Source organism: Erythrolamprus reginae, chromosome 11 (assembly GCF_031021105.1).
Source record: "Erythrolamprus reginae isolate rEryReg1 chromosome 11, rEryReg1.hap1, whole genome shotgun sequence".
NCBI classification, from domain to species: domain Eukaryota; kingdom Metazoa; phylum Chordata; class Lepidosauria; order Squamata; family Dipsadidae; genus Erythrolamprus; species Erythrolamprus reginae.
Genome location: NC_091960.1, coordinates 10,864,192 through 10,889,371, shown reverse-complemented (window position 1 = coordinate 10,889,371; position 25,180 = coordinate 10,864,192). Strand labels below are relative to the sequence as shown.

Sequence of the window (25,180 nt, the reverse complement as noted above, 5' to 3'; positions counted from 1 at the left end):
GCCAAGTTTGAGTCCCTGTAAAAATTTTTCCCTGCATATCTGAAACTTGAAATTTCATGACTATTCATCATTTCAGGGGTTCTCTCTATGAGAATTTTTTTGGGGGGGTGGGGGGCTTAGTTTTTGCTGGGCAAAAAAAGTTACAAATCTTATGTTCCCGGGTCACCCTGACCCGGACCGAAAACTCTTCATTTGCAGTGCTTATGTTTGGTCTTTTTGAAAGCTTTTTTCACTTGGAAAGTAGTCTGAACATTTCTGCACACAATGATATGAAAATTGAAATGAAAAAAGTAAATCTTATTGGTTTATTTTGCGGATATAATGCACGCCCCCCCCGTTTTTGTGAATTTGTTTTCAATTTATGGATAGTTTTGCTTGCAAAATGCATTCTATTTTACTAAAGTTGGTGTGGGATTGGTAGCTTGAACATTTCTGAATATAAGAAAAATATAAAGGAACTGAACAAAATGATTCTTACTGGTTTTTTAACATCAGAAATAAGGCCTCCCCTCCCCCCTCAGCTGCTTGCAACCATTTTCACTTTTTATTTTTTTATGCTACAAATCCGAAATATTCTTTAAAATCTTAGGCATTCATTTACTCAATTTAACAATGCTGACCATCAAAAAAATATTTGTGGGGGTATGGGAAAAAAAATTTTTCTGGGCAAAAAAAAAGTCACACTTAGTCTGTTCGGGTCATATAGACCCGGACCAAAATGAATTTTTTTAGGCACTTGAATTTGGTCTTTTTGAAAACCTTTTCAACTGGAAAACTAGTTTGAACATTTATGAACATAATGATATGAAAATTGAACTGGAAAAATTGAGACTTATATTTTTATTTTGATCAAAAAGCCCCTCCACCCATCCTTTTTTAATTTTGTGTCAATTTCTATTTTTTTAAGGCTACAAATCCCTAAGGAATTTTCCCCCAAAAGGTTTGATATACTAAATTGAACATTTCTGAATATAAGAAAAATATAAATGAACTGAACAAAATGGTTCTTATTGGTTTATTTTTGCCACAAAAGGGCCACCCCCCCTCGGCCTTGCTGTGTGCCATTATTGTCACTGTTTATACATATTTGTCTAGAAATATTTGGAATATCCTTTTGAAAATCAACCACATTGTAGCCAGAGAACTAATTTTATGAAACAAATCCATTTTACTAAAAAAAAGTATGTAAGTTTGAAATTAACAGCATAATTTTTATATAAATTGAAATAATTGAGGCATACTTTATGTGCAAAATAAACCAATATGCATCAATTTTTCCAGTTCAATTTTCATATCATTATGTTCAGAAATGTTCAAGCTACCAATCCCACACCAACTTTAGTAAAATAGAATGTATTTTGCTAGCAAAACTATCCATAAAGTGAAGACTATTTAAAAAAAACCGAGGGGGCGTGCATTTCATCAACAAAATAAACCAATATGCATCAATTTTTCCAGTTCAATTTTCATATCATTATGTTCAGAAATGTTCAAGCTACCAATCCCATACCAACTTTAGTAAAATAGAATGCATTTTGCAAGCAAAACTATCCATAAATTGAAAAAAATTTCACAAAAACAGGGGGGGCGTGCATTATATCCGCAAAATAAACCAATAAGATTTACTTTTTTCATTTCAATTTTCATATCATTGTGTGCAGAAATGTTCAGACTACTTTCCAAGTGAAAAAAGCTTTCAAAAAGACCAAACATAAGCACTGCAAATGAAGAGTTTTCGGTCCGGGTCAGGGTGACCCGGGAACATAAGATTTGTTACTTTTCTTAAACAGAACAGTAGGGTTTTAAAAAAGAGATTTTTTTAAAAAAATAAATGCTCCTAAGAACAACAGCTATACAAATTGCGGTGTTTTTTTCAGGCTGGAATAATTAAGCCATTTTAACTTTTTTAAAAATATAAACAATAGAAAAAAAGTCTCAGGAATCCAGTGTATACATAGATGTCAATCAGCTGAGGAGTTGGCTTAGAAGGTGGACGACTTCTCCCATTTTTTTAATATTATGGGATTGTTTTCTGGGGCCCAGAATGGTGTTTCAGTTATGATATCCATCTATTGTGTTTGAAGAGGACCGTGACATCTAACAAATTATGGGCTGTCCACAGTAATGGGCAGCCAAAGTTTTTACTGCCACACTGTGGGTGTGGCTTATTTTGTGGGTGTGGCTTGATGGTCATGTGACTGGGTAGGAGTGGCTTGCCGGCCATGTGACCAGGTGGGAGTGGCTTGAACAATCATCATATAAGTCCTCAACTTATAACCTCACCAGTGTCGCTCTCAGGGGTGACAATTTGCTTCGCATTTCCCCTGTTCTCCTTCCTAGGTCACTCCCTGCCTCAGGCTGGGTAGCTAGGCGAACAGGTGCCAATCAGCTGTTAAGAAAAGAGGGAGGAGGAAATGGGCCTCCTGCAACACCTGTTGGTGCTGGTCTCCCTGCCGCTTTCCGAGGAGGAGGAAGAGGATGGGAGGGGGGATGGTCAGCTAGAGATGGGAACACAGCTTCATTTTCGCTGGTGGAACTTTGTTCCACCCCGTCCTGCCTGCTGCCCACCCCTGATGTGTGGCTGGTCAGGCCTGTACGGCCACAAAATATTCTGCCACATGTCGGGCAGACATGTGTGGTCAGCATTGATGCAGCATTTGCAGCTCTGGCTTTGTGGAGTGCTCGCTTCTCTAATAATGATAATAATAATAATAATAATAATAATAATAATAATAATAATAATAATAATAATAATATAATAATAATAATAATAATAATAATAATAATAATAATAATTTATTAGATTTGTATGCCGCCCCTCTCCGTGGACTCGGGGTGGCTGACAACAACATAGTGTACAAATCCACTTTTAAAAATTAGATTAGATTTAGATTAGATTTATTGGATTTATATGCTGCCCCTCTCCATAGACTTGGGGGGGGCCTCACAACAATGGTAAACAAAACATAGTAACAAATCTAATATTTTGCAATCTAAATTACAGTTTTAAGTTTAAAAATCCAAAAGAGCCCCCTGTATGTAAAAAACAAGCACACAATTGAATCATACACAAAAACTACATGGGCAAGGGGGAGATGTTTCAATTCCCCCATGCCTGACAGCAGAGGTGGGTTTTAAGGAGTTTCCGAAAGGCAAGGAGGGTGGGGGCAATCCTAATCTCTGGGGAGAACTGGTTCCAGAGGGTGGGAGCCACCACAGAGAAGGCTCTTCCCCTGGGTCCCGCCAGACGACAAAATACAACGTAAAGCCCTTATAATAAAATAAAATAATCACACAACCCAATCAAACCATACACCAACCTTGACAATTGGGCTGTGTGTTAGTTGTTATGCTACAGTTGTTCTTCTGTACTCTGATGTCTGGCAGCCTTGGTGGATCAGTCTGCGCCATCTTGATCGATCTTGTGCCAGGGTTTTCCCAGGAGGTGGTGCCGACATCCAGGGACTTAAAGGAGGTTTTCAATGGGTCTTTCTATCGCTTCATTTGTCCCCCATGAGATTCTTTTTCCTTGAGACAGATCCCCATAGAGGAGCTGTTTAGGGACGGGATGATCTGCCATCCTTGCAACGTGTCTGGGCTTTCATCAGCAGGGTGTGACCTGATAGCAGGCCTGCTCTGGACTTTTGTGTCTCAGGATTGTCTGTTGCAGTGTAGCATGCATGTTAGAATAGGAATATATCATATTATATATATCTGGACCTCTAGCATAAAATGCTCTGCTTACCCTGACTCTATTACAGCCAGGATAGGACGGAATTAACATGCTTAGTCTGTATTTCTGGTGAAATTTGCAACAGGAAGACAACTGACCATAAAAGGGTTCAATAAACATCTCCCTGATAAACAAGTATACATCACTCCAAACAGGGTGTTATACGATCAAAGGGGGAAATTTACATTGCCTGAAGCAAAACAGGATGAGACTGTGATAAAAGACTTTGACCACGGTAGATAGGAGATTGGTTGTGATAAGGCAGAAGGCTTTAGAGAAATTAGGTATGAGAAACATTTGCTCAAAGGAAATTATTCAAGGAAATTGGTTTGTGATATCTGGGGAAAGGAAGGACTCAAAGATATGTCATGTTTGAAGTTATGTTATTGGATGTTTGTATATCACTTGACATGTACGTGTAATTATCCCCATCTGTATATGCTCCCAAATAAAAAGGGGTACACAGCTCAATACTGTGTCACATCACCCAGAGAGAAAATGTGTCCAAGTCTTCTTCTTTCTAGGATTGGCGTTTGTGAGCAGTGTTCCCTCTAATATTTTGGGGGGAGTGGGCGGAAAAGTATAGTGTCTGAGCGGCAGTCCCTTCGGGACTCGGCGGCACAGAAATAATAAATAAATAAACAAACAAACAAACAAACAAACAAACAAATAAAAAACCCACCCTGTTTTGCCTCAGAGAATTTCAAAATAAAATACTGTACTGTGTGTCTATAACAGTGAGCTCATAATAGGGCAACTCTATCAATATCAAAATGCCACTGAAATAGTTGAGCTAGTTTCAAACTAGATTTTGATTTTCTTTCTCTCTTCCTTACTCCCATTCTTTTTCTTTCTCTTTTCCTTCCTCTCTTTTTTCTATCTGTTTCTCTCTCTTCCTCTCTCTCTCCTTCCCTCTCACTCTTTCCCTCTCGGCTTCTGGGCAGGTTTGGAAAACTCTGAGTTGATGATGATTTTAAGTGAGCGATTGCTCACTGCTCAGCTTAGAGGAAACACAGTTCGTGAGTGAACCCCCTTGTCTGGGTTGCTCTAAGTCCCTCTGAAGACATTGTCCTCCTCAGGGACTTCGCAGCACCTCAGGTGACATGACAGTGCGAAGGCGGGTCGCATACTGGTTGATCGATTCTCCGTCAATCTGACTCATTCGGGAGAAGGTGCCGGTATACGATGGCCGGTTTGGTCGGCTTGAAGTGGGAGGCGAGTTTGGACATCAAGGTGTCCCATGTCACGGAGTTCGCCAGCAGCGGGTCTGTCAGAGTCTGGGCTAAGTCGTAGACTTCGGAGCTGCAATAATTGAGAAAGATGGCTCTTTTTCTTTCAGCTTCTTCCATTCCTGCAGCTTCAAGGAAGATCTCGAATTTTGCTATGTAGTCTTCCCAGGTGGACTTTTCTGGGTCGAAGGAATCGGGAGCTCGTCGTGACAGGCAGGCTGTCAATGGTGAAGGATCGTAGGTTCGACCGTTCTTCGTCGCCAGTGAAGAAGACTGAGGCAGTCGGTTCTTTTAAATTCTTTATTTGGCCCAGCAGGAGAAAGCTTTTTTTGGAAAGTGACTTCAGCTCAGGATGCGACTGACTGAAACCAGTGTCAGAGCACTCCTTATATACTTTTACTCTCCCGCCTAAACTCAACTGTCATTGTTTCAACCAATCAGAATTCTCAATCCACATTCAACTTATTTACATTGCTTCAATGCATATTGAACAGGCACCTTTTCCTGCCACTGGATCAGTACTGGGTTCTAAAACCCTTTATTCAGCGAAGGGCACCATGGGCCGGTCCCTTTCTATTTCCAGGTTGGCCCCATGGGCCAGATTTAAGCCACCCGTGAGCCAGATGGAGCCCGTAGCTGTTCTGTCGGGCTCTCTGGTAGACTCCTCCCAAAAATTCACAGGTACGAATTTCAGACACACACACGCTTGAAAATTCAAAACAATGTTCTTTATAATGAAAATTCACTTAAACCAAGCCCTCTTTTGGTATAGCAAAGAGCACTCGTCTCCAAACAAACTGGTAATTGGTACAAGTCCCTTATCAGTTCTGAGATACTTAGCTTGCAGCTGTGAGGCAATTCACAGTCCTTCTTCTTTCACAAAGTGAAACACACTTTGCTCTGGTTTAGTTTCAAAGCGGGGAAAAATCAGCACACAAAAAGTCAAAGTCAGTAAAGCAGTCATGAAACACAAGGATCAGATAATCCTCCACAATGGCCAAACCCACAGGCTGCTATTTATAGCAGCCTCACTAATGACCACAGCCCCACCCAACCACAGGTGGCCTCATTTTCTTTGATAATAATCTCTCAGTTGTTGTTGCCTATGCATCACTCTCCGCATGCGTGGCTGTATCATTAACTCTTGTTCCGAATCCAAGGAGGAGCTAGATAATTGATCTCCTTCTGAGCTGTCTGCCACACTCTCCTCCTCCCTGTCACTCATGTCTTCTTGGTCAGAGGAGCTTTCATCAGCAGATCCCACCGGGAGCAAAACAGGCCTGCAGCATGTGGATGTCTCCCCCACATCCACAGTCCTTGGGGCAGGAGCTGGGCCAGAGCTAACCACAACAGTAGCCCTTGAGTTTGACAGCCCTGCCCTGGGGCAAATTGCCTTTTCATGTTCCTGCCACAGAATCTGCTTCTCCGTTGACCCAGGAACAGATCCACTGAGAATCTATTGGAGCTCTTTTGACATTCCACAACTGTTTTAAAGGAAGGATGCTTTCGAAAATAGAATCAGACACAAATCACCAGAGCCTTCACTTTATTTCCATGGAATTCGGAGAAAATAAAAAAAAGCAAGCAATGTATTCAGCAGTTTATTAAAAAGACCGGAGATGCAGACATGGCTAAAGTTTAAACAATAAGATAAATAGAGCGGCAGAAAGTGACCTGATGTGGCAGGAAACAAACTTGGCTTCCAAAAAACCCCTGGCTTTCTTTCTTTCTTCTTTTTTTCCTTTCCTTCCTTCTTTCCTTCCTTCTTTCTTTTCTTTCTTTCCTTCTTTCTTTCCTTTCTTTCCTTCCTTCTTTTCTTTCCTTTCTTTCTTTCCTTCCTTCCATCTTTCCTTTCTTTCTTTCTTTCTTTCCTTTCTTTATTTCCTTCTTCCTTCCTTTCTTTTTTTCCTTCCTTCCTTTCCTTTCTTCCCTTCCCTTCCCTTTCTTTCTTTCTCTATCTATTCCAGTTGGTAAATCCACAGTAACTGAATTTAAACATGCCTAGGATAAACATAGATCCATTCTAAGATAAAATACAAGAAATAGTATAAGGGCAGACTAGATGGGCCATGAGGTCTTTTTCTGCCGTCAGTCTTCTGTTTCTATAGCTATAAATTGAGGATTCCCCGTAATATGACTGCCTGCTTTTCTATTTGAGCCATTTCCCGTGGGCACTGTTCTTTTCCACAAATCAACTTCTGGAATGTGTTATGTGATTTCTCACAATAGGCTTAATTTTTTTTCAACTACAGTACGAAATACAATTTTTTTAAAAAAAAAGTTGATGATGATGGTACATAATTTCTACATCCTTGTAAAAAAAAAGACTTGCGTGGTTCTGAAGCCATCCTCAATTCAAAAGTGCACCTGATCTCTAAGTAGAGTGCATTGAACCATAAAGTAAATACACTAAAAGCAAACAAACCCAGGTTAAAAGTTGATGTATGGATGCAGCTGGATTTGAAATTGACTTGGTAAGGTTCTTTTGTGAGTACAGTACACACACTTTTTGCTGCAGTAAGCCCCGTTGAGATAGCATTTGATTTAGCCTGCTCTTGGACTGCCATTTAGCCTGCCGTTGTGATTTAGAAATTATAGTTTATATTTATTTATTTATTTATTTTTATTTTATTTATTTATTTATTCATTTGTCCAATATACAAATACATAGGAAGAAAAATAGACATGTGATAATACAAAAGAGGGTGAAAGTGAACTTAGAGGAGAGGATATATGAAAGGAAGAGAATATATAACATAGGTGAAGGAAAGGAAAGATAATTGGGCAGGGGACGAAAGGCACACCAGTGCACTTATTTACGCCCCTTACTGGCCTCTTAGGAACCTGGAGAGGTCAATCGTGGAGAGTCTAAGGGAGAAGTGTTGGGGGTTAGGGGTTGACACAATTGAGTCCGGTAATGAGTTCCACGCTTCGATAACTCGATTGTTGAAATCATATTTTTTACAGTCAAGTTTGGCGCGGTTCGTATTAAGTTTGAATCTGTTGCGTGCTCTTGTGTTATTGCGGTTGAAGCTGAAGTAGTCATTGACCGGTAGGACGTTACAGCATATGATCTTATGGGCAATACTCAAATCGTGTTTTAGGCGCCGTAGTTCTAGGCTTTCTAGGCCCAGGATTGTTAGTCTATTTTCGTAGGATGTTCTGTTTCGAGTGGAGGAGTGAAGGGCTCTTCTGGTGAAGTATCTTAGGACATTTTCAAGGGTGTTGATGTCTGAGATGTGATATGGGTTCCAGACAGATGAGCAGTAGTCAAGGATGGGTCTGGCGAAGGTTTTGTAGGCTCTTGTGAGTAGAGTGAGATTGCCTGAGCAATCTCATGTTGTGTAAACCCCAGATATCTGCCTATTTTCCAATAGCAACCATAATTTGGTACAAAATCCCAGTGAGTCCACAAGTGTTACTTCAGCCAGTTCTCACATTCTCAAGTTCCCTTATGGATGGTGCTTTGCTTTAATCCATTAAATCCTTTATGTTCCACTGATTTAACAGTTCCGTGCAATTCCTTTAAAATGTTTAAGGTTTCCATTGGCTGCTATGAAAGAAAAGTAATTCAGGGGTGAATTGCTGGCTGTTTGCAATCAAGGGGTGGGTGTTGATTGGTACTGGAAGGTGTCACATTCTGATAAACAACCACAACCTAGAGAAATGAGAAATGAAGGTTTTAAGGCCATTTGTTTTTGTATTTTTATTGCACTGTAAGGCATGCAGCCTCACTTTGGATAGCGAGAAGATGGCATATAAATTTAATAAGTAAAACAAATAAAAATAAGTTTCAATCTATATACAGTGATACCGTGTCTTACAAACTTAATTGGTTCCGGGATGAGGATCTTAAGGTGAAAAGTTTGTAAGACGAAACAATGTTTCCCATAGGAATCAATGGAAAAGCGATTAATGCCTGCAAGCCCAAAATTCACCCCTTTTGCCAGCCGAAGTGCCCGATTTTGCGCTGCTGGGATTCCCCTGAGGCTCCCCTCCATGGGAAATCCCACCTCTGGACCTCTGTGTTTTTGCGATGCTGCAATTTCACTGAGGCTCCCCTCGCTGGGAAACCCAACCACCAGACTTCTGTTGCCAGTGAAGCGCCCGTTTTTGTGCTGCTGGGATTCCCCTACAGCATCACAAAAACACAGAAGTCTGGAGGTGGGGTTTCCATGGAGGGGAGCCTCAAGGGAATCCCAGCAGTGCAAAAACGGGTGCTTCGCTGGCAACGGAAGTCTGGAGGCAGGGCATCCCAGTGGCAACGGTGGGTTTGTAAGGTGAAAATAGTTTGTAAGAAGAGGCAAAAATCTTAAACCCCGGGTTTGTATCTCGAACAGTTTGTATGACAAGATGTTTGTAAGACGAGGTATCACTGTATTTCTCATTCCATAGCTTAAAATAGAGGGCCTAAGCTTTCCAACAGTCTACTGACTACTTCTATCTGTCCTTGTTTTCAAGAAAGTGGTTTGATTCCCTTCTGAAGGGGGAATGTGGGTTTTCACTGGAGAATAAACATAACACATGGGGCACCTTTGAAAAGTGTTCGGAAACTTCAGATCGTGCAGAATGCAGCTGCGAGAGCTATCATGGGCTTTCCTAAATACGCCCATGTCACACCAACACTCCGCAGTCTGCATTGGTTGCCGATCAGTTTCCGGTCACAATTCAAAGTGTTGGTTATGACCTATAAAGCCCTTCATGGCACCGGACCAGAATATCTCCGGGACCACCTTCTGCCGCACGAATCCCAGCGACCAGTTAGGTCCCACAGAGTTGGCCTTCTCCGGGTCCCGTCAACTAAACAATGTCGTTTGGCGGGCCCCAGGGGAAGAGCCTTCTCTGTGGCGGCCCCGACCCTTTGGAACCAACTCCCCCCAGATATCAGAGTTGCCCCCACCCTCCTTGCCTTTCGTAAGCTCCTTAAAACCCACCTCTGTCGTCAGGCATGGGGGAATTGAAACTTTCCCTCCCCCTAGGCTTATAAAATTTATGCATGGTATGTTAGTATGTATGATTGGTTTCTTAAATTGGGGTTTTTTAAATTAACTTAAATATTAGATTTGTTTACATTGTATTATTATTGCTGTTAGCCGCCCCGAGTCTGCAGAGAGGGGCGGCATACAAATCTGATTAATAAATAAAAATAAATAAATAAATAAACACTGTCTCTCTTTAAAGCAGCTGCATCCTTTTCTGTTTGGCATGCCTGGAACTACCTCCCAGGTCCCCAAAAAAGATCTAGCTGCTTTAAGGACCTCAACATGGCTGCTGGATTCAGGTTCCTACACATTCGAGGTTCGACTACTGTAATGCTCTCTACATGGGGCTACCTTTGAAAAGTGTTCGGAAACTTCAGATCGTGCAGAATGCAGCTGCGAGAGCAGTCATGGGCTTACCTACGTATGCCCATGTTTCACCATCACTCCGCAGTCTGCATTGGCTGCCGATCAATTTCCGGTCACAATTCAAAGTGTTGGTTATGACCTTTAAAGCCCTTCATGGCATCAGACCAGAATATCTCCGAGACCGCCTCCTGCCGCACGAATCCCAGCGACCGATTAGGTCCCACAGAGTGGGCCTTCTCCGGGTCCCATCAACTAAACAATGTCGGTTGGCGGGCCCCAGGGGAAGAGCCTTCTCTGTGGCAGCACCGGCTCTCTGGAACCAACTCCCCCCGGAGATTAGAACTGCCCCTACTCTTCCTGCCTTCCGTAAACTCCTTAAAACCCACCTTTGCCGTCAGGCATGGGGGAATTGAAACATCTCCCCCTGGGCACGTTTAATTTATACATGGTATGCTTGTATGTGTGTCTGTTAGTATATGGGTTTTTAAAAAATCTTTAAATATTTTAATTAATTGGATTATTTATGATTTGTTTCACTTGTTGTGAGCCGCCCTGAGTCTTCGGAGAGGGGCGGCATACAAATCCAAATAATAAATAAAATAATAAATAAATAAATAAATTCCAAATCAATTTCTGAAATTCACTTTCAAGTACTATCTGTATCATTTATAGATGAGGTGATGATGCTTAATTGGGCAGGGGAACCCTTATCTCTTCCCCTACTAACCAGAGATGAAGGCTGGGCTCAGTCAGATTTTTAAATCAGTTTACTTTCTTTAGGTTTATTACACTATGGGAATTTACCCACTAGTATTCAGGATCTTTGATTTGCAACATAGCAGGGTGCCAGTTTGGTCCAGGGGTCAAGCACTAGGCTAGAAAAGGGGACACCAAGAGTTCAAGTCTTACCTTAGCCATGGAAGCTAGCTGGGTGACTTTGGCATAGTCATACCCTCTCCACCCAACCCACCTTACAGGATTCTTAGCATGGGGAAAATAGGAGGGGAAAGTACTGTATATTCAATATGTTTGCTGCCTTGAGTTATTTGTAAATAATAAAAGGTGGGACTGGATGGATGGATGGATACGAAGCCCAAAGATTACTGTATTTTTAGGAGTATAAGATTTATTTATTATTTATTTATTCAATTTTTATGCCGCCTGTCTCCTTAGACTCAGGGCGGTTTACAACATGTTAGCAATAGCACTTCTTAACAGAGCCAGCCTATTGCCCCCACAATCCGGGTCCTCATTTTACCCACCTCGGAAGGATGGAAGGCTGAGCCAACCTTAAGCAGATACACCTTTTTCCTCCCTAAAAGTGACTAATAATTTGGGTGCATCTTATACTCTGAATGTAGCTTTTTTTCCAGCCCTAACCAGGTGCTAACAATCTTCCAGTTCTTACCTTGCAGGCTCTTTGATTGCTATTCTCTGCAAATAATGTTTTCCAAGCTCTAAGACTTTCCAGGGTTTTTTCATTGCTCTAACTTTCTCCAAATAAGTTTCTTTCCCATCCTAACTGGGTGCTAATAATGTTCGCAGCGATACTGGTTTGCAAGTTCTTTTATTGTTACTCTCTCCAAATGAATCTTTTTTAAAGCCCTAACCAGGGGATCAAATAATATGCTGACTAAGGACGCTAGCCAGACAAATATCTGGTAAGCAGATTCTTTTCGCTATTTTCCTCCCAAAAAACTAAGGTGCGTCTTATACTCTGAAAAATATGGTACAGTGATACCTTGTCTTACAAACTTAATTGGTTCCGGGACGAGGTTCTTAAGGTGAAAAGTTTGTAAGATGAAACAATGTTTCCCATAGGAATCAATGGAAAAGCGATTAATGCGTGCAAGCCCAAAATTCACCCCTTTTGCCAGCCGAAGCGCCCGTTTTTGCACTGCTGCAATTCCCATGAGGCTCCCCTCCATGGGAAACCCCACCTCTGGACTTCTGTGTTTTTGCAATGTTGCAGGGGAATCCCAGCAGGCGAATCTCAACATCGCAAAAACGAGTGCTTCACTGGCAACGGAAGTCTGGAGGTGGGGTTTCCCAGCGAAGGGAGCATCAGTGAAATCGCAGCATCGCAAAAACACCGAAGTCCTCGAAACCCGACCTCTGGACCTCTGTGTTTTTGCGATGCTGCGATTTCACTGAGGCTCCCCTCGCTGGGAAACCCCATCTCCGGACTTCCGTTGCCAGCGAAGCGCTCGTTTTTGCACTGCTGAGATTCCCCTGCTGGGATTTCCCTGTAGCATCACAAAAACATGGAAGTCCAGAGGTGGGGTTTCCCATGGAGGGGAGCCTCAGGTGAATCCCAGCAGGGCAAAAACAGGCGCTTCACTGGCAACGGAAGTCCAGAGGCGGGGCATCCCAGCGATGATGGTGGGTTTGTAAGGTGAAAATAGTTTGTAAGAAGAGGCAAAAAACTCTTAAACCCTGGGTTTGTATCTCGAAAAGTTTGTACGATGAGGTGTTTGTAAGACGAGGTATCACTGTACTTTGTTCTGCAGCACACATAGTACATCATGTAAATTAGAATCGTATGTTGATTGGCTATTCTTTTGCTATTATTACACCATGTGCACAATTATTAGGCAATTGAGTATTTTAACCATATCATCATTTGTATGCATATTTTCCACCTCCAATCTGTATAAACTTGAATGCTTAGTTGACATAAGCATATCAGGTGATGTGTATTTGTGTAAAGAGGGAGGGTGTGGCCTAGGGAGATAAACATTCTTTATCAAGCTTAAATCCTACTGTTCTATATTATTCAACCAAGTATCCAAAAGCCCTACAGGGATCCCTCGATTATCGCAAGGGTTCCGTTCCAAGACCCCTCGCGATAATCGATTTTTCGCGATGTAGGGTTGCGGAAATAAAAACACCATCTGCGCATGCACACCCTTTTTTTCATGGACGCGCATGCGCAGATGGTGGAGTTTGCGTGGGTGGCGGGGAAGACCCAGGGAAGGTTCCTTCGGCCGCCCAGCAGCTGATCTGCTCGGCAGCGCAGCAGCAGCGAGCAGACGAAGATCGGGGTTTCCCCGCCGCCCACGCAAAGGGGAAACCCCGATTCGGCTCCTTGCTGCGCTGCCGAGCAGATCAGCTGCTGGGCGGCCGAAGGAACCTTCCCTGGGTCTTCCTCGCTGATGCCCCCGCTCACCCGCCGCCCGCCCGCCGCCCGCCAGCAAGAGGGGGAGAGATAGAGAAAGAGAGAGAAGGAAAGAAAGAGATGAGAGAGGGAGGAAGAGAGTGTGAGAGAGGAAGAAGCAAGATAGAGAAAGAGAGAGAGAAAGAAAGATGAGAAAGGAAGGAAGAGAGTGACGTCATCGGGTGGGAAAAATCGCAATATAGCGTTTCGCGAAGAACGAGATTGCGAAAATCGAGGGATCGCTGTATTTCCTTTTGATTAACTACCCATCTTCCTTATTGGAATCTTACCGTTTCCACGAAGGGATCTCGGCAAAGCATTTTACAGCCAAAAGAGGCAACTGAGATGGTGATGCAAAACTCCAGGATGTGGATCATAGTAAGAAAACTCAATATTCCCATACTGATACTCTACCAATGAAAGAGAAAAGTAACACATCCATTTTTATTCATACAGATCGGCACATGTACAGTACAGTGGCACCTCTACTTACAAACTTAATTCGTTCCTTGACCAGGTTCTTAAGTAGAAAGGTTTGTAAGAAGAAGCAATGATTTTTCCCATAGAAATCAATGGAAAAGCAAATAATGCGTGCGATTGGGGGAACCACAGGGATGGTGGAGGCCCTGTTTCCTCCCAGGAGATTCCTAGAGAGGCCCCACAGAGGCTTCTCTCCACCTTTTCTAGTTACAGTTTTGGAGGCTCAGGTTTGTAAGTGGAAAATGTAAATTCAGTTACTGTGGATTTATCTACCACATCTGCTGGAAGTTTGTTCCAAGGATCTACTATTCTTTCAGTAAAATAATATTTTCTCATGTTGCTTTTGATCTTTCTCCCAACTAACCTCATATTGTGTCCCCTTGTTCCTGGGTTCACTTTCCTATTAAAAACACTTCCCTCCTGGACCTTATTTAACCCTTTAACATATTTAAATGTTTCAATCGTGTCTCCCCTTTTCCTTCTGTCCTCCAGACTATACAGATTGAGTTCATGAAGTCTTTCCTGATACGTTTTATTCTTAAGATCTTCCACCATTCTTGTAGCCCATCTTTGGACCCATTCAAGTTTGTCTACTACTAGTCAAAATTTCCGCTACCGGTTCTCTGAACTACTCAAAATTTCCACTACCAGTTTTCAGAACTGGTCAGAACCTGCTGAAAACCACCTCTGCTGCAATTCCTTTCTATGGCTAAATATTTTTGACACCACAAACCCCAGCGTGTTATGCCTCCCCCTAGAAAACACCAGGAGCTCCCTCCTCCTTCTTCTCTTCTTTCCTGTTCAAACCTAGCCCCCATTAATGGATTATGGAAGATCACACATACAAAACAAAGATCATATAAAACAGCCCACCTGGATTTCAACACACTTTTCCTTAGTGTCATAATCATAATTGTTGCAGTACTTGTTTGAAAAAGAAAAAAGGAGATTGTTGATAGGGAAAGACAGCAATACGATGCCAAGGCCAGCTACAATGGCACTTATTACATTCATGGCCAACATGCCTTTCACCTAGGAGGGACAAAAAAAAAGAATAATAATTAAGAAACACATATTCACACAAGCACAAGCACACACAGTGAAACATAGAAGTCTGACGGCAGAAAAAGACCTCATGGTCCATCTAGTCTGCCCTTATACTATTTTCTGTATTTTATCTTAGGATGGATATATGTTTATCCCAGGCATGTTTAAATTCAGTTACTGTGGATTTATCTACCACGTCTGCTGGGAGTTTGTTCCAAGGATCTACTACTCTTTCAGTAAAATAATATTTTCTCATGTTGCTTTTGATCTTTCCCCCAACTAACTTCAGATTGTGTCCCCTTGTTCTTGTGTTCTCTTTCCTATTAAAAACACTTATCTCCTGAACCTTATTTAACCCTTTAACATATTTAAATTTTTCGATCATGTCCCCCCTTTTCCTTCTGTCCTCCAGACCAGTGTTCCCTCTAATTTTTTTGGGGGGTGGGCAGAAAAGTATAGTGTCTGAGCGGCAGTCCCTTTGGGACTGGGCGGCCCAGAAATAATAGATAGATAGATAGATAGATAGATAGATAGATAGATAGATAGATAGATAGATAGATAGATAGATAGATAGATAGACAGACAGACAGACAGACAGACAGACAGACGACAGACAGACAGACAGACAGAGACAGACAGACAGACAGACAGACAGACAGACAAATAAATAAATAAATAACCCACCCTGTTTTGCCTCAGAGAATTTCAAAATAAAATACTGTACTGTGTGTCGATAACAGTGAGCTCATAATAGGGCAACTCTATCAATATCAAAATGCCACTTAAATAGTTGAGCTAGTTTCAAACTAGATTTTGATTTTCTTTCTCTCTTCCTTACTCCCATTCTTTTTCTTTCTCTTTTCCTTCCTCTCTTTTTTCGATCTGTTTCTCTCTCTTCCTCTCTCTCTCCTTCCCTCTCACTCTTTCCCTCTCGGCTTCTGGGCAGGTTTGGAAAACTCTGAGTTGAGGATGATTTTTAAGTGAGCGATTGCTCACTGCTCAGCTTAGAGGGAACTATGCTCCAGACTATACAGATTGAGTTCATTAAGTCTATAGTGACTATATTGCAACCCTTATTTCTCCAATGGTACGAAGAACGGAAGAGGTCAGATGGGTTTCCCTCTTGGATTTGCTATAGCTAGAAAAGGTGAGGCTAATAACCTCCACAGTCTACAGTACACTCTTGTAAGAATGGCTCGATTCTTTTGTACACCTCTCCAGGGATGCTGTTTGGACACACGTTTGCATACCAGAATGCGAGAGCAATCATGGGCTTTCCCAAATATGCCCATGTTACACCAACACTCCGCAGTCTGCATTGGTTGCCGATCAATTTCCGGTCACAATTCAAAGTGTTGGTTATGACCTATAAAGCCCTTCATGGCATCGGACCAGAATATCTCCGGGACCGCCTTCTGCCGCACGAATCCCAGCGACCGATTAGGTCCCACAGAGTTGCCCTTCTCCGGGTCCCGTCGACTAAACAATGTCGTCTGGTGGGTCCCAGGGTAAGGGCCTTCTATGTGGCGGCCCCGACTCTCTGGAGCCAGCTCCCCCCCGGAGATTAGAACTGCCCCCACCCTCCTTGCCTTCCATAAATTCCTTAAAACTCACCTCTGCCGTCAGACATGGGGGAACTGAGGCATTCCCCCCCGCTCGCCCCCGGGCCTATACTATTTATGTATGGTATGTCTGTGTGTATGTCAATGGACCAGATTACCTCCAGAACCGCCTGCTACCGCACGAATCCCAGCGACCGATAAGGTCCCACAGAGTTGGCCTTCTCCGGGTCCCGTCGACTAAACAATGTCGTTTGGCGGGCCCCAGGGGAAGAGCCTTCTCTGTGGCGGCCCCGGCCCTCTGGAAACCCCCCCCCCCCGGAGATTAGAAGTGCCCCCACCCTCCCTGTCTTTTGTAAACTACTCAAGACTCATTTATACCGCCAGGCATGGGGGAGTTGAGATATTCCTTCCCCCTAGGCCATTACAAGTTATGCATGGTATGTTTGTGTATATGTTTGGTTTTATAATAGGGGTTTTTAGTTGTTTTTATTATTGGATTGTACATGTTGTGTTTATTATTGTTGTTAGCCGCCCCGAGTCTGCGTACAAATCCAATAAAATATTATTAATTAATTATTATTATTAATAATGGAGTTTTTAAATGTTTTTTTCAATTTATTAGATTTGTCATGAATTGTTTAATTGTATGCTGTGAGCTGCCCAGAGTCTACAGAGAGGGGCGGCATACAAATCTAAAAAATAAATAAATACCAGACCTTCCACCTGACCCCCGTGGAGGAAGAGAGACAGCTTTCAAGATATTTGCTTCCATGGGAGCAACTGCTTCAACTACCTCAAATGGTCACCTAACATCAAAAACGTCATCAAAAAAGCACAACAAAGAATGTTCTTTCTGCGCCAACTCAGGAAGCTCAAACTGCCCAAGGAGCTGCTGATATAGTTCTACAGAGGAATCATTGAGTTTGTCACCTGCACCTCTATCACTGTCTGGTTTGGTTCTGCAACCCAACAAAACCGACACAGACTTCAGAGGAGAATCAGAACTGCAGAAAAAACAATTGCTGCCAGCCTGCCTTCCATTGAGGACCTGTATACTGCACGAGTCAAAAAGAGGGTGGTGAAAATATTTACTGACCCCTCGCATCCTGGACACAAAGTCCTACCCTCAAAATGTCGCTACAGAGCACTGCATGCCAAGACAACTAGACACCAGAACAGTTTTTTCCCGAATGCCATCACTCTATTAAACTGGTGGGCCTAGTAGGCTCTGGTTTCATTCTCCCCAGGCTCCAAAGGCTCCCTCCCCATCCCCCTGGAGGCTCTCTGGAAGCCAAAAATGCCTCTGTGACAGCCAAAAATCCCAGAGCCTCTGTGCCAGCCAAAAATCAGATGGCTGGCACAAACATGCACGTTGGAGCTGAGCTAGGGCAACGGCTCATGTGCCAGCAGATATGGCTCCACGTGCCACTTGTGGCATGCATGCCATAGGTTCGCCATCACTGGTCTAGTGGAACTTTGTCCATAAGTTTGAGATGGGTCAGACATAAATTTGCAACTCATGCCACTCATGCCCTCATAACCTCGAGGTTCGATTACTGCAATGCTCTCTACATGGGGCTACCTTTGAAAAGTGTTCGGAAACTTCAGATCGTGCAGAACGCAGCCCCGAGAGCCATTGTGGGGCTTCCAAGATTTGCCCACGTTTCCACAACACTCCATGGCTTGCATTGGCTGCCGATCAGTTTCCGGTCACAATTCAAAGTGTTGGTTATGACCTTTAAAGCCCTACATGGCATTGGACCAGAGTACCTCCGGAACCGCCTGCTACCGCACGAATCCCAGCGACTGATAAGGTCCCACAGAGTTGGCCTTCTCTGGATCCCGTCGATTAAACAATGTCGTTTGGCGGGCCCCAGGGGAAGAGCCTTCTCTGTGGCGGCCCCGGCCCTCTGGAATCAACTCCCCCCCCGGAGATTAGAACTGCCCCCACCCTTCCTGTCTTTTGTAAACTACTCAAGACTCACTTATACCGCCAGGCATGGGGGAACTGAGACACCTTTCCCCCAGGCTCTTTTATACTTTGTTTTATGTTTGGTATGAATGTGTTGTTTGGTTTTTTAAATAATGATAGGGTTTTATATGTTTTTTAATATTAGATTTGTTCTACTATAATATTGTTTTTATTATTGTTGTGAGCCGCCCCGAGTCTTCGGAGAGGGGCGGCATACAAATCTAATAAATTATTATTATTATTATTATTAACTAAAAACAACAACAACAAAAGACCTACAGTTTCCAAAAAGAGAATTCGGGAGGCTCTTAAACAAGAAGCCAACAACTATTGTGACGCCCCACTTGATGTTAATGATTCAGGAACATCAGTCATCCACCCAGCTCAAGAGTGGTAACCCAATGGGTTGTAGCTCTTCAGATAAGCCATGGTCTTCCCTTGTCTCCAATACAATGGTGAAATCCCACCTTTTTTTTTACTACCTGTTTTGTGGGCGTGGCTTGGGGGGCGTGGCAGGGGAAGGATAATGCAAAATCTCTATTCCCACCCCATTCCGGGACCAGGCAGAGGTGGTATTTACTGGTTCTCCAAACTACTCAAAATTTCCACTAATGGTTCTCCAGAACCTGTCAGAACCTGCTGGATTTCACTCCTGCTCCAACAGGTTAATTACCAGAGGGATCTTGGGATTCCGAGCAGCTGCCACAGATAAGGATCCAGAAATAACGTACTGAAAGAAAATAAAAATAAAATCAACCTGGTTTCATCCCCAAAGAACCAGACTTACAGATTTCTCACTTCCATCACTGGCCTATTTATTTTTTATTTATTTATTATATTTATTTTGTCCAATACACAATGAGGGTTTTACTGGATATATATCAATATACACATAGTAAAATACATGATGAAGGTTATAGAGGAGATACTCATAGTAAAATATATCTAAGAAATAATAGAAAAGAAGGTATAGTAATAGTATAGTAATCAATGAAAGAATAGAAGAAGAGATATAGGAATGGAAGAAAGGTATAGGAGATATAGGAGAGCAATAGGACAGGGGACGGAAGGCACTCTAGTACACTTGTACTCGCCCCTTACTGACCTCTTAGGAATCTGGATAGGTCAACCGTAGATAATTAAGGGTAAATTGTTGGGGGTTTGGGGATGACACTATGGAGTTCGGTAATGAGTTCCACGCTTCGACAACTCGGTTACTGAAGTCCTATTTTTTACAGTCAAGTTTGGAGCGGTTAATATTAAGTTTAAATCTGTTGTGTGCTCTTGTGTTGTTGTGGTTGAAGCTGAAGTAGTCGCCGACAGGCAGGACGTTGCAGCATATGATCTTGTGGGCAATACTTAGATCTTGTTTAAGGCGTCTTAGTTCTAGGCTTTCTAGGCCCAGGATTGTAAGTCTAGTCTCGTAGGGTTCCAAGTAATACGCCCATAACAGAACTCCAAAGCAGGTAGATTCCTCAACAAATTGTTTTATTGGATATATCATATTGGCACAGGCTGGTGAAAACTGACTCTAAATTTTCCTGCGGTTTTCACCAAGTTAAAAGGAAGAGTTTTGCCCCCTTCCCCAGTCAGTCAGTCACATGTTCTTCCAGTCGCTTGGTAACATCACTCTACCTTTCACCGATGGGACAGATGCCTCCTGCAGCACTTTGCAGCCAAAATGGGGCATGGAGGCCATGCATGCTTCCCATATTTTCAGGCTGCCTGGCCTCCAGCAGCACTCTGCCGGACAAAAATGGGCTGCGTGGGGGCCTCACGAGGCCCATTTTTGGCTAGCAGAGTGTTACTGGAGGCCAAAGAGGCCGGAAATGGGCTGGGGTGGGGGGATGATGCAGCCCTTTGTAGTCAATTTTGGCCAGCAGAGGCACTGTGGTCCTTTGATATTTCCAAGCCGGCTCCAGGGGCCAGATTTAAGCACCTTGAGTTTAATACCCCAACCAAAGGTCTCCAGATGCTGCAAACAACAACTCATTGTCATAATTTTCATGACTTGCAATCTCCTGCTGGCTTCCACGTTGACATTGCTTATCAGAAGTAAGATGTGAATGTCACAAATGGCAATTATGGGTCATGGGATAATGCATACCAGTTGCTGAGTGTCTGAGTCATGGCTCTATGACAATGGGGACTCTGCAATGACCACAAGGTTGAGGACTGGTCATTGGTCCCCTTTGTTTAATGGTACTAAAAACATCAAACAGTCATTGGATGTGATGGCTGGTTGGTAAGTAAGAACCAACTATCTAATAATAATAATAATAATAATAATAATAATAATAATAATAATAATAATAATGATAATAATATTATTATTAATAATAATAATAATAATAATAATAATAATAATAATAATAATAATGATAATAATATTATTATTAATAATAATAATAATAATAATAATAATAATAATTTATTAGATTTGTATGCCGCCCCTCTCCGAAGACTCAGGGCGGCTCACAACACGATAAAAACAGTATTATACAGGCACAAATCTAATATTAAAAAACCCTAAAAACCAAGGAGATTGCTTCTTTTTTTATAATCTCTTAATTCAGAGGTTTTTAGAAATGTGGAGACCAGGCATAAGACAAAAATGAAACGAAAGGAATGATATAATGTTCAAGCGTAGAAAGAAGATATAATTTTAACTCTTAATAATAACCTTTCCCCCCTGTATTGCTATTGTTATAATTAGATTTAAGGTATGATATGAACCAATTTTTTTTCCCTTGTATGTAAATTTGGAACTTTCCTTATAAAGGGCAGTTGTATTAAAACGAGGGTTTAAAAAACATGAATGATATAAGTAAGAATATAAGAAATGGACTGAAGCGCTATGGCATAGTTTTAGCAGAAAAAAGCAAATAGCCAAGGGAAATTTTTGATAGCTTATAGCATTTTTGAACCCGAATGAGAACAGAAAATCTTTGAAATCCGGATGACAAAATTAGAAAAGGAAGTAGCACAAGATCAACGATGTACTGTATACCAAATAAAACAGATTAAAAATGTAGAATTTTGATTAAGAATTTGGCAATTGATATTATTATTATTATTATTATTATTATTATTATTATTATTATTATTATTATTAATTAGATTTGTATGCCGCCCCTCTCCGCAGACTCGGGGCGGCTCACAACAGTGATAAAGAACAATATGTCTTGACAAATCTAATAATTTAAAATCTAAAATAGCAATTGTACATTTAAAAAATCGAAAAACAAGGAACCCCAATATAAAAAACATACATACTGTACAGTCATATCATGCACTAAAACTACATAGGCAGGGGGAGATGTTGTATTGTATTCTAGTTTAAAGGTAGGTGAATTTGTATTTGTGTAAGGTGTAGAGGAAAAAAATCTACACCCCACCCACCCCACCCCCAAAATGGAACTTTTTCTGAAATAGAGCCTGTAAAAAGATTTGGAAGAACCAAAAGTGGCTAAGCTACAGCTCCAAATAGTCTTCAGCAAAGGCCAGTTTGCTGTCAGGCTGCTATGATGTGCAAGTTCAATAGCTGGATCCCAAGTTATCACGTTGAATTGTTTCAATACAATATAATGTAAAATTACCAAGATTCCACCCCAATAGGGGATCTTTATCATCAGGAAGTCACTCATCCAAGCTTCAGTGTAGTGGACCATGATCCCAAAAATTATTCCAGTGATTCCTATGAACATTTGTGTGATCTGCAAACAGAGAAAGTAATCATTTCAATTGCAGTCAACCAGAAAGACATATCAAAGCCTGATTATATTTTATCCCATCGCCTCCTAAAACTTTAAACTTCAATAAAATAATACAAGATTTTAAAATGGGATATCTACCTACAAAAGCCATGCACCTGCAGATATGACCTTCCCACAATGTGGAAAACCAACAATACTCCAGATTGATTGATTGATTGATTGATTGATTGATTGGATCTGTATGCCGCCCCTCTCCGTGGACTCAGGGCGGCTAACAACAGTGATAAAAACAGCATGTAGCAATCCAATAATAAAACAACTAAAAAACCCTTATTATAAAAACCAGACATACATACAGACATACCATGCATAAACTGTAGAGGCCCAGGGGGAAGGAATATCTCAGTTCCCCCATGCCTGACAGCATAGGTGGATTTTAAGGAGCTTACGAAAGGCAAGGAAGATGGGGGCAATTCTGATCTCAAGGCGGAGCTGGTTCCAGAGGGCCGGGGCCGCCACAGAGAAGGCTCTTCCCCTGGATCCCGCCAAACGACATTGTCACTGAACTATAACTCCCAGCATCTGTCGGTATTGGCCACTGTTCAGCGGTGGGCTACGAGCCGGGATGCTAAATTACACTGGCCACCACGGCTCGTAAGTTCTTGCAGGACCAGCACAATTTTGCTGCTGCATACAAAGCCGCAGGTAAAACCTCACCGAAACACGGGTGCAATTTTGCTGCCTCCACAGGTGCAGCAGCAAAATTGCGCTGGTCCTACAAGAACATAGGAGCTGCAGCGGCAAGAGCAATTTAGCATTCCGGCTTGTAGCCCATCACTGCCACTGGTTTACATCACTCTTGTTCACCAACCTCTGCAGAACCTATTTCTTTCTTAATGTTATCTTAGCGACTGGCCAGAAGGAGGCACTATGCAATCCATTCCCTCCTTGTTGGGACACATCTGGCAACTCAACCCTGATAAGACGGAGTGGCTGTGGGTTTTGCCTCCCAAGGACAATTCCATCTGTCCGTCCATCACCCTGGGGGGGGAATTATTGACCCCCTCAGAGAGGGTCTGCAACTTGGGCGTCCTCCTCGATCCATAGCTGACATTAGAGAAACACCTTTCAGCTGTGGCGACGGGGACGTTTGCCCAGGTTCACCTGGTGCACCAGTTTCGGCCCTATCTGGACCGGGACTCACTGCTCACAGTCACTCATACCCTCATCACCTCGAGGCTCGACTACTGTAACGTGCTCTACATGGGGCTACCTTTGAAGAGTGTTTGGAAACTTCAAATCGTGCAGAATGCAGCTGCGAGAGCAATCATGGGCTTTCCCAAATATGCCCATGTTACTCCAACACTCCGCAGTCTGCATTGGTTGCCGATCAGTTTCTGGTCACAATTCAAAGTGTTGGTCATCACCTATAAAGCCCTTCATGGCACTGGATCAGGGTATCTACGAGACCGCCTTCTGCCGCACGAATCCCAGCGACCGGTTAGGTCGCACAGAGTTGGTCTCCTCCGGGTCCCATCAACTAAACAATGTCGTTTGGCGGGATCCAGAGGAAGAGCCTTCTCTGTGGCGGCTCCGACCCTCTGGAATCAGCTCCCTCCAGAGATTAGAACTGCCCCTACTCTCCTTGCCTTTCGTAAGCTCCTTAAAACCCACCTCTGTTGTCAAGCGTGGGGGAACTGAAACATCTCCCCCTGCCTATGTAGTTTTCTGTGCATGATATGACTGTATGTATGTTTTTTATATATTGGGGTTTCTTGTTTTTTAGACTTTTTAAATGTATTATTGTTATTTTAGAGTTTAACTATTAGATTTGTCGTTATATATTGTTTTTATCATTGCTGTGAGCCGCCCCGAGTCTACAGAGAGGGGCGGCATACAAATTAAATAATAATAATAATAATAATAATAATAATAATAATAATAATAATAATAATAATAATAATAATAATAATAATAGATATTTTTATGTTCAATCAATACATATCGCACTTTATAATATTCTTTCACTCATTCTTTTCTGTTTCAAATTTCAATATTTTTACACTTTAGCAATTACACGTTCATCGTTGTACCCAATTCTATTTCAAACTCAGTCATGCTGAAAGATGATTCGATCTTGGTCGACATAGACTGAATTTTAAGGGAGCATCATTGGCCCTTCCTGGAGGAAAGGCATAATAAAGTTAGCTCTGAAAAAAGGCCAACCTGTAATTTCAGCAAGTCAGAGAGTGCAATATCTAGTGGTTGGAGATCTGTGTCACACAAATCAGCTCATTCCAATCTTTTGCCTACTTAATTTTTTCTTGCCCTGGCAGGAAGGAACATGGGTGGCACTCCAGAAATACAACTCCCAGCATCCTCCAGGACTGGACCCACTCACTGCGGCTGTTAGGAGTCATGTATTCACAACTTGAAGACACTCCATGTTTCCCAAACTTGCAAAACTGTAAGAATTGGCTGCTGATTGGTTTCCGGACACAATTCAAAGTGTTGTTAATGACCTATAAAGCCCTATATGGTATCGGACCAGATTACTTATGGGACCGCCTTCGGCCGCACAAATCCCAGCGGCTGTTAAGGTCCCACAGACTTGGCCTTCTCCAGGTCCAGTCGACCCGACAATGTTGTCTGGCGGGGCCTAGGGGAAGAGCCTTCTCTGTGGCGGCCCCAGCCCTCTGGGATCAGCTCCCTCCGGAGATTCAAACTGCCACCACCCTCCTCGCCTTTCGCAAGAGCCTTAAGACCCATCTATGTCACCAAGCATGGGGCAGCTAGATCATGCCCCCTCCTTCTCTGACCGTTAAATGTTATGTGTGGATGTGATTGAGTAGATTGACTGTTTTTTAACATAATGGGATTTTAGTTTACAGTTTTAACTATTAGATTTGTATACATATTGTTTTGTACTGTATTTT

General features: G+C 42.4%; 1 protein-coding gene across 2 annotated transcripts in view; it reads right to left on the bottom strand.

The window, feature by feature from the left end:
• Window positions 1–7,566: 7,566 nt before the first annotated feature.
• LOC139174441 (membrane-spanning 4-domains subfamily A member 4A-like) overlaps window positions 7,567–25,180 on the bottom strand; it is a 22,099-nt gene continuing 4,485 nt past the window's right edge. For both annotated transcript variants that reach the window (XM_070764807.1, XM_070764808.1), the window contains exons 3-7: window positions 22,128–22,244; window positions 19,202–19,258; window positions 14,821–14,979; window positions 13,758–13,877; window positions 7,567–8,620 (exon numbers count right to left, since the gene is read on the bottom strand). In XM_070764807.1, the coding sequence (XP_070620908.1) occupies window positions 8,534–8,620; window positions 13,758–13,877; window positions 14,821–14,979; window positions 19,202–19,258; window positions 22,128–22,244 (540 nt within the window). In that variant the 3' untranslated portion in view covers window positions 7,567–8,533. The remainder of the gene's footprint in view (window positions 8,621–13,757; window positions 13,878–14,820; window positions 14,980–19,201; window positions 19,259–22,127; window positions 22,245–25,180) is intronic.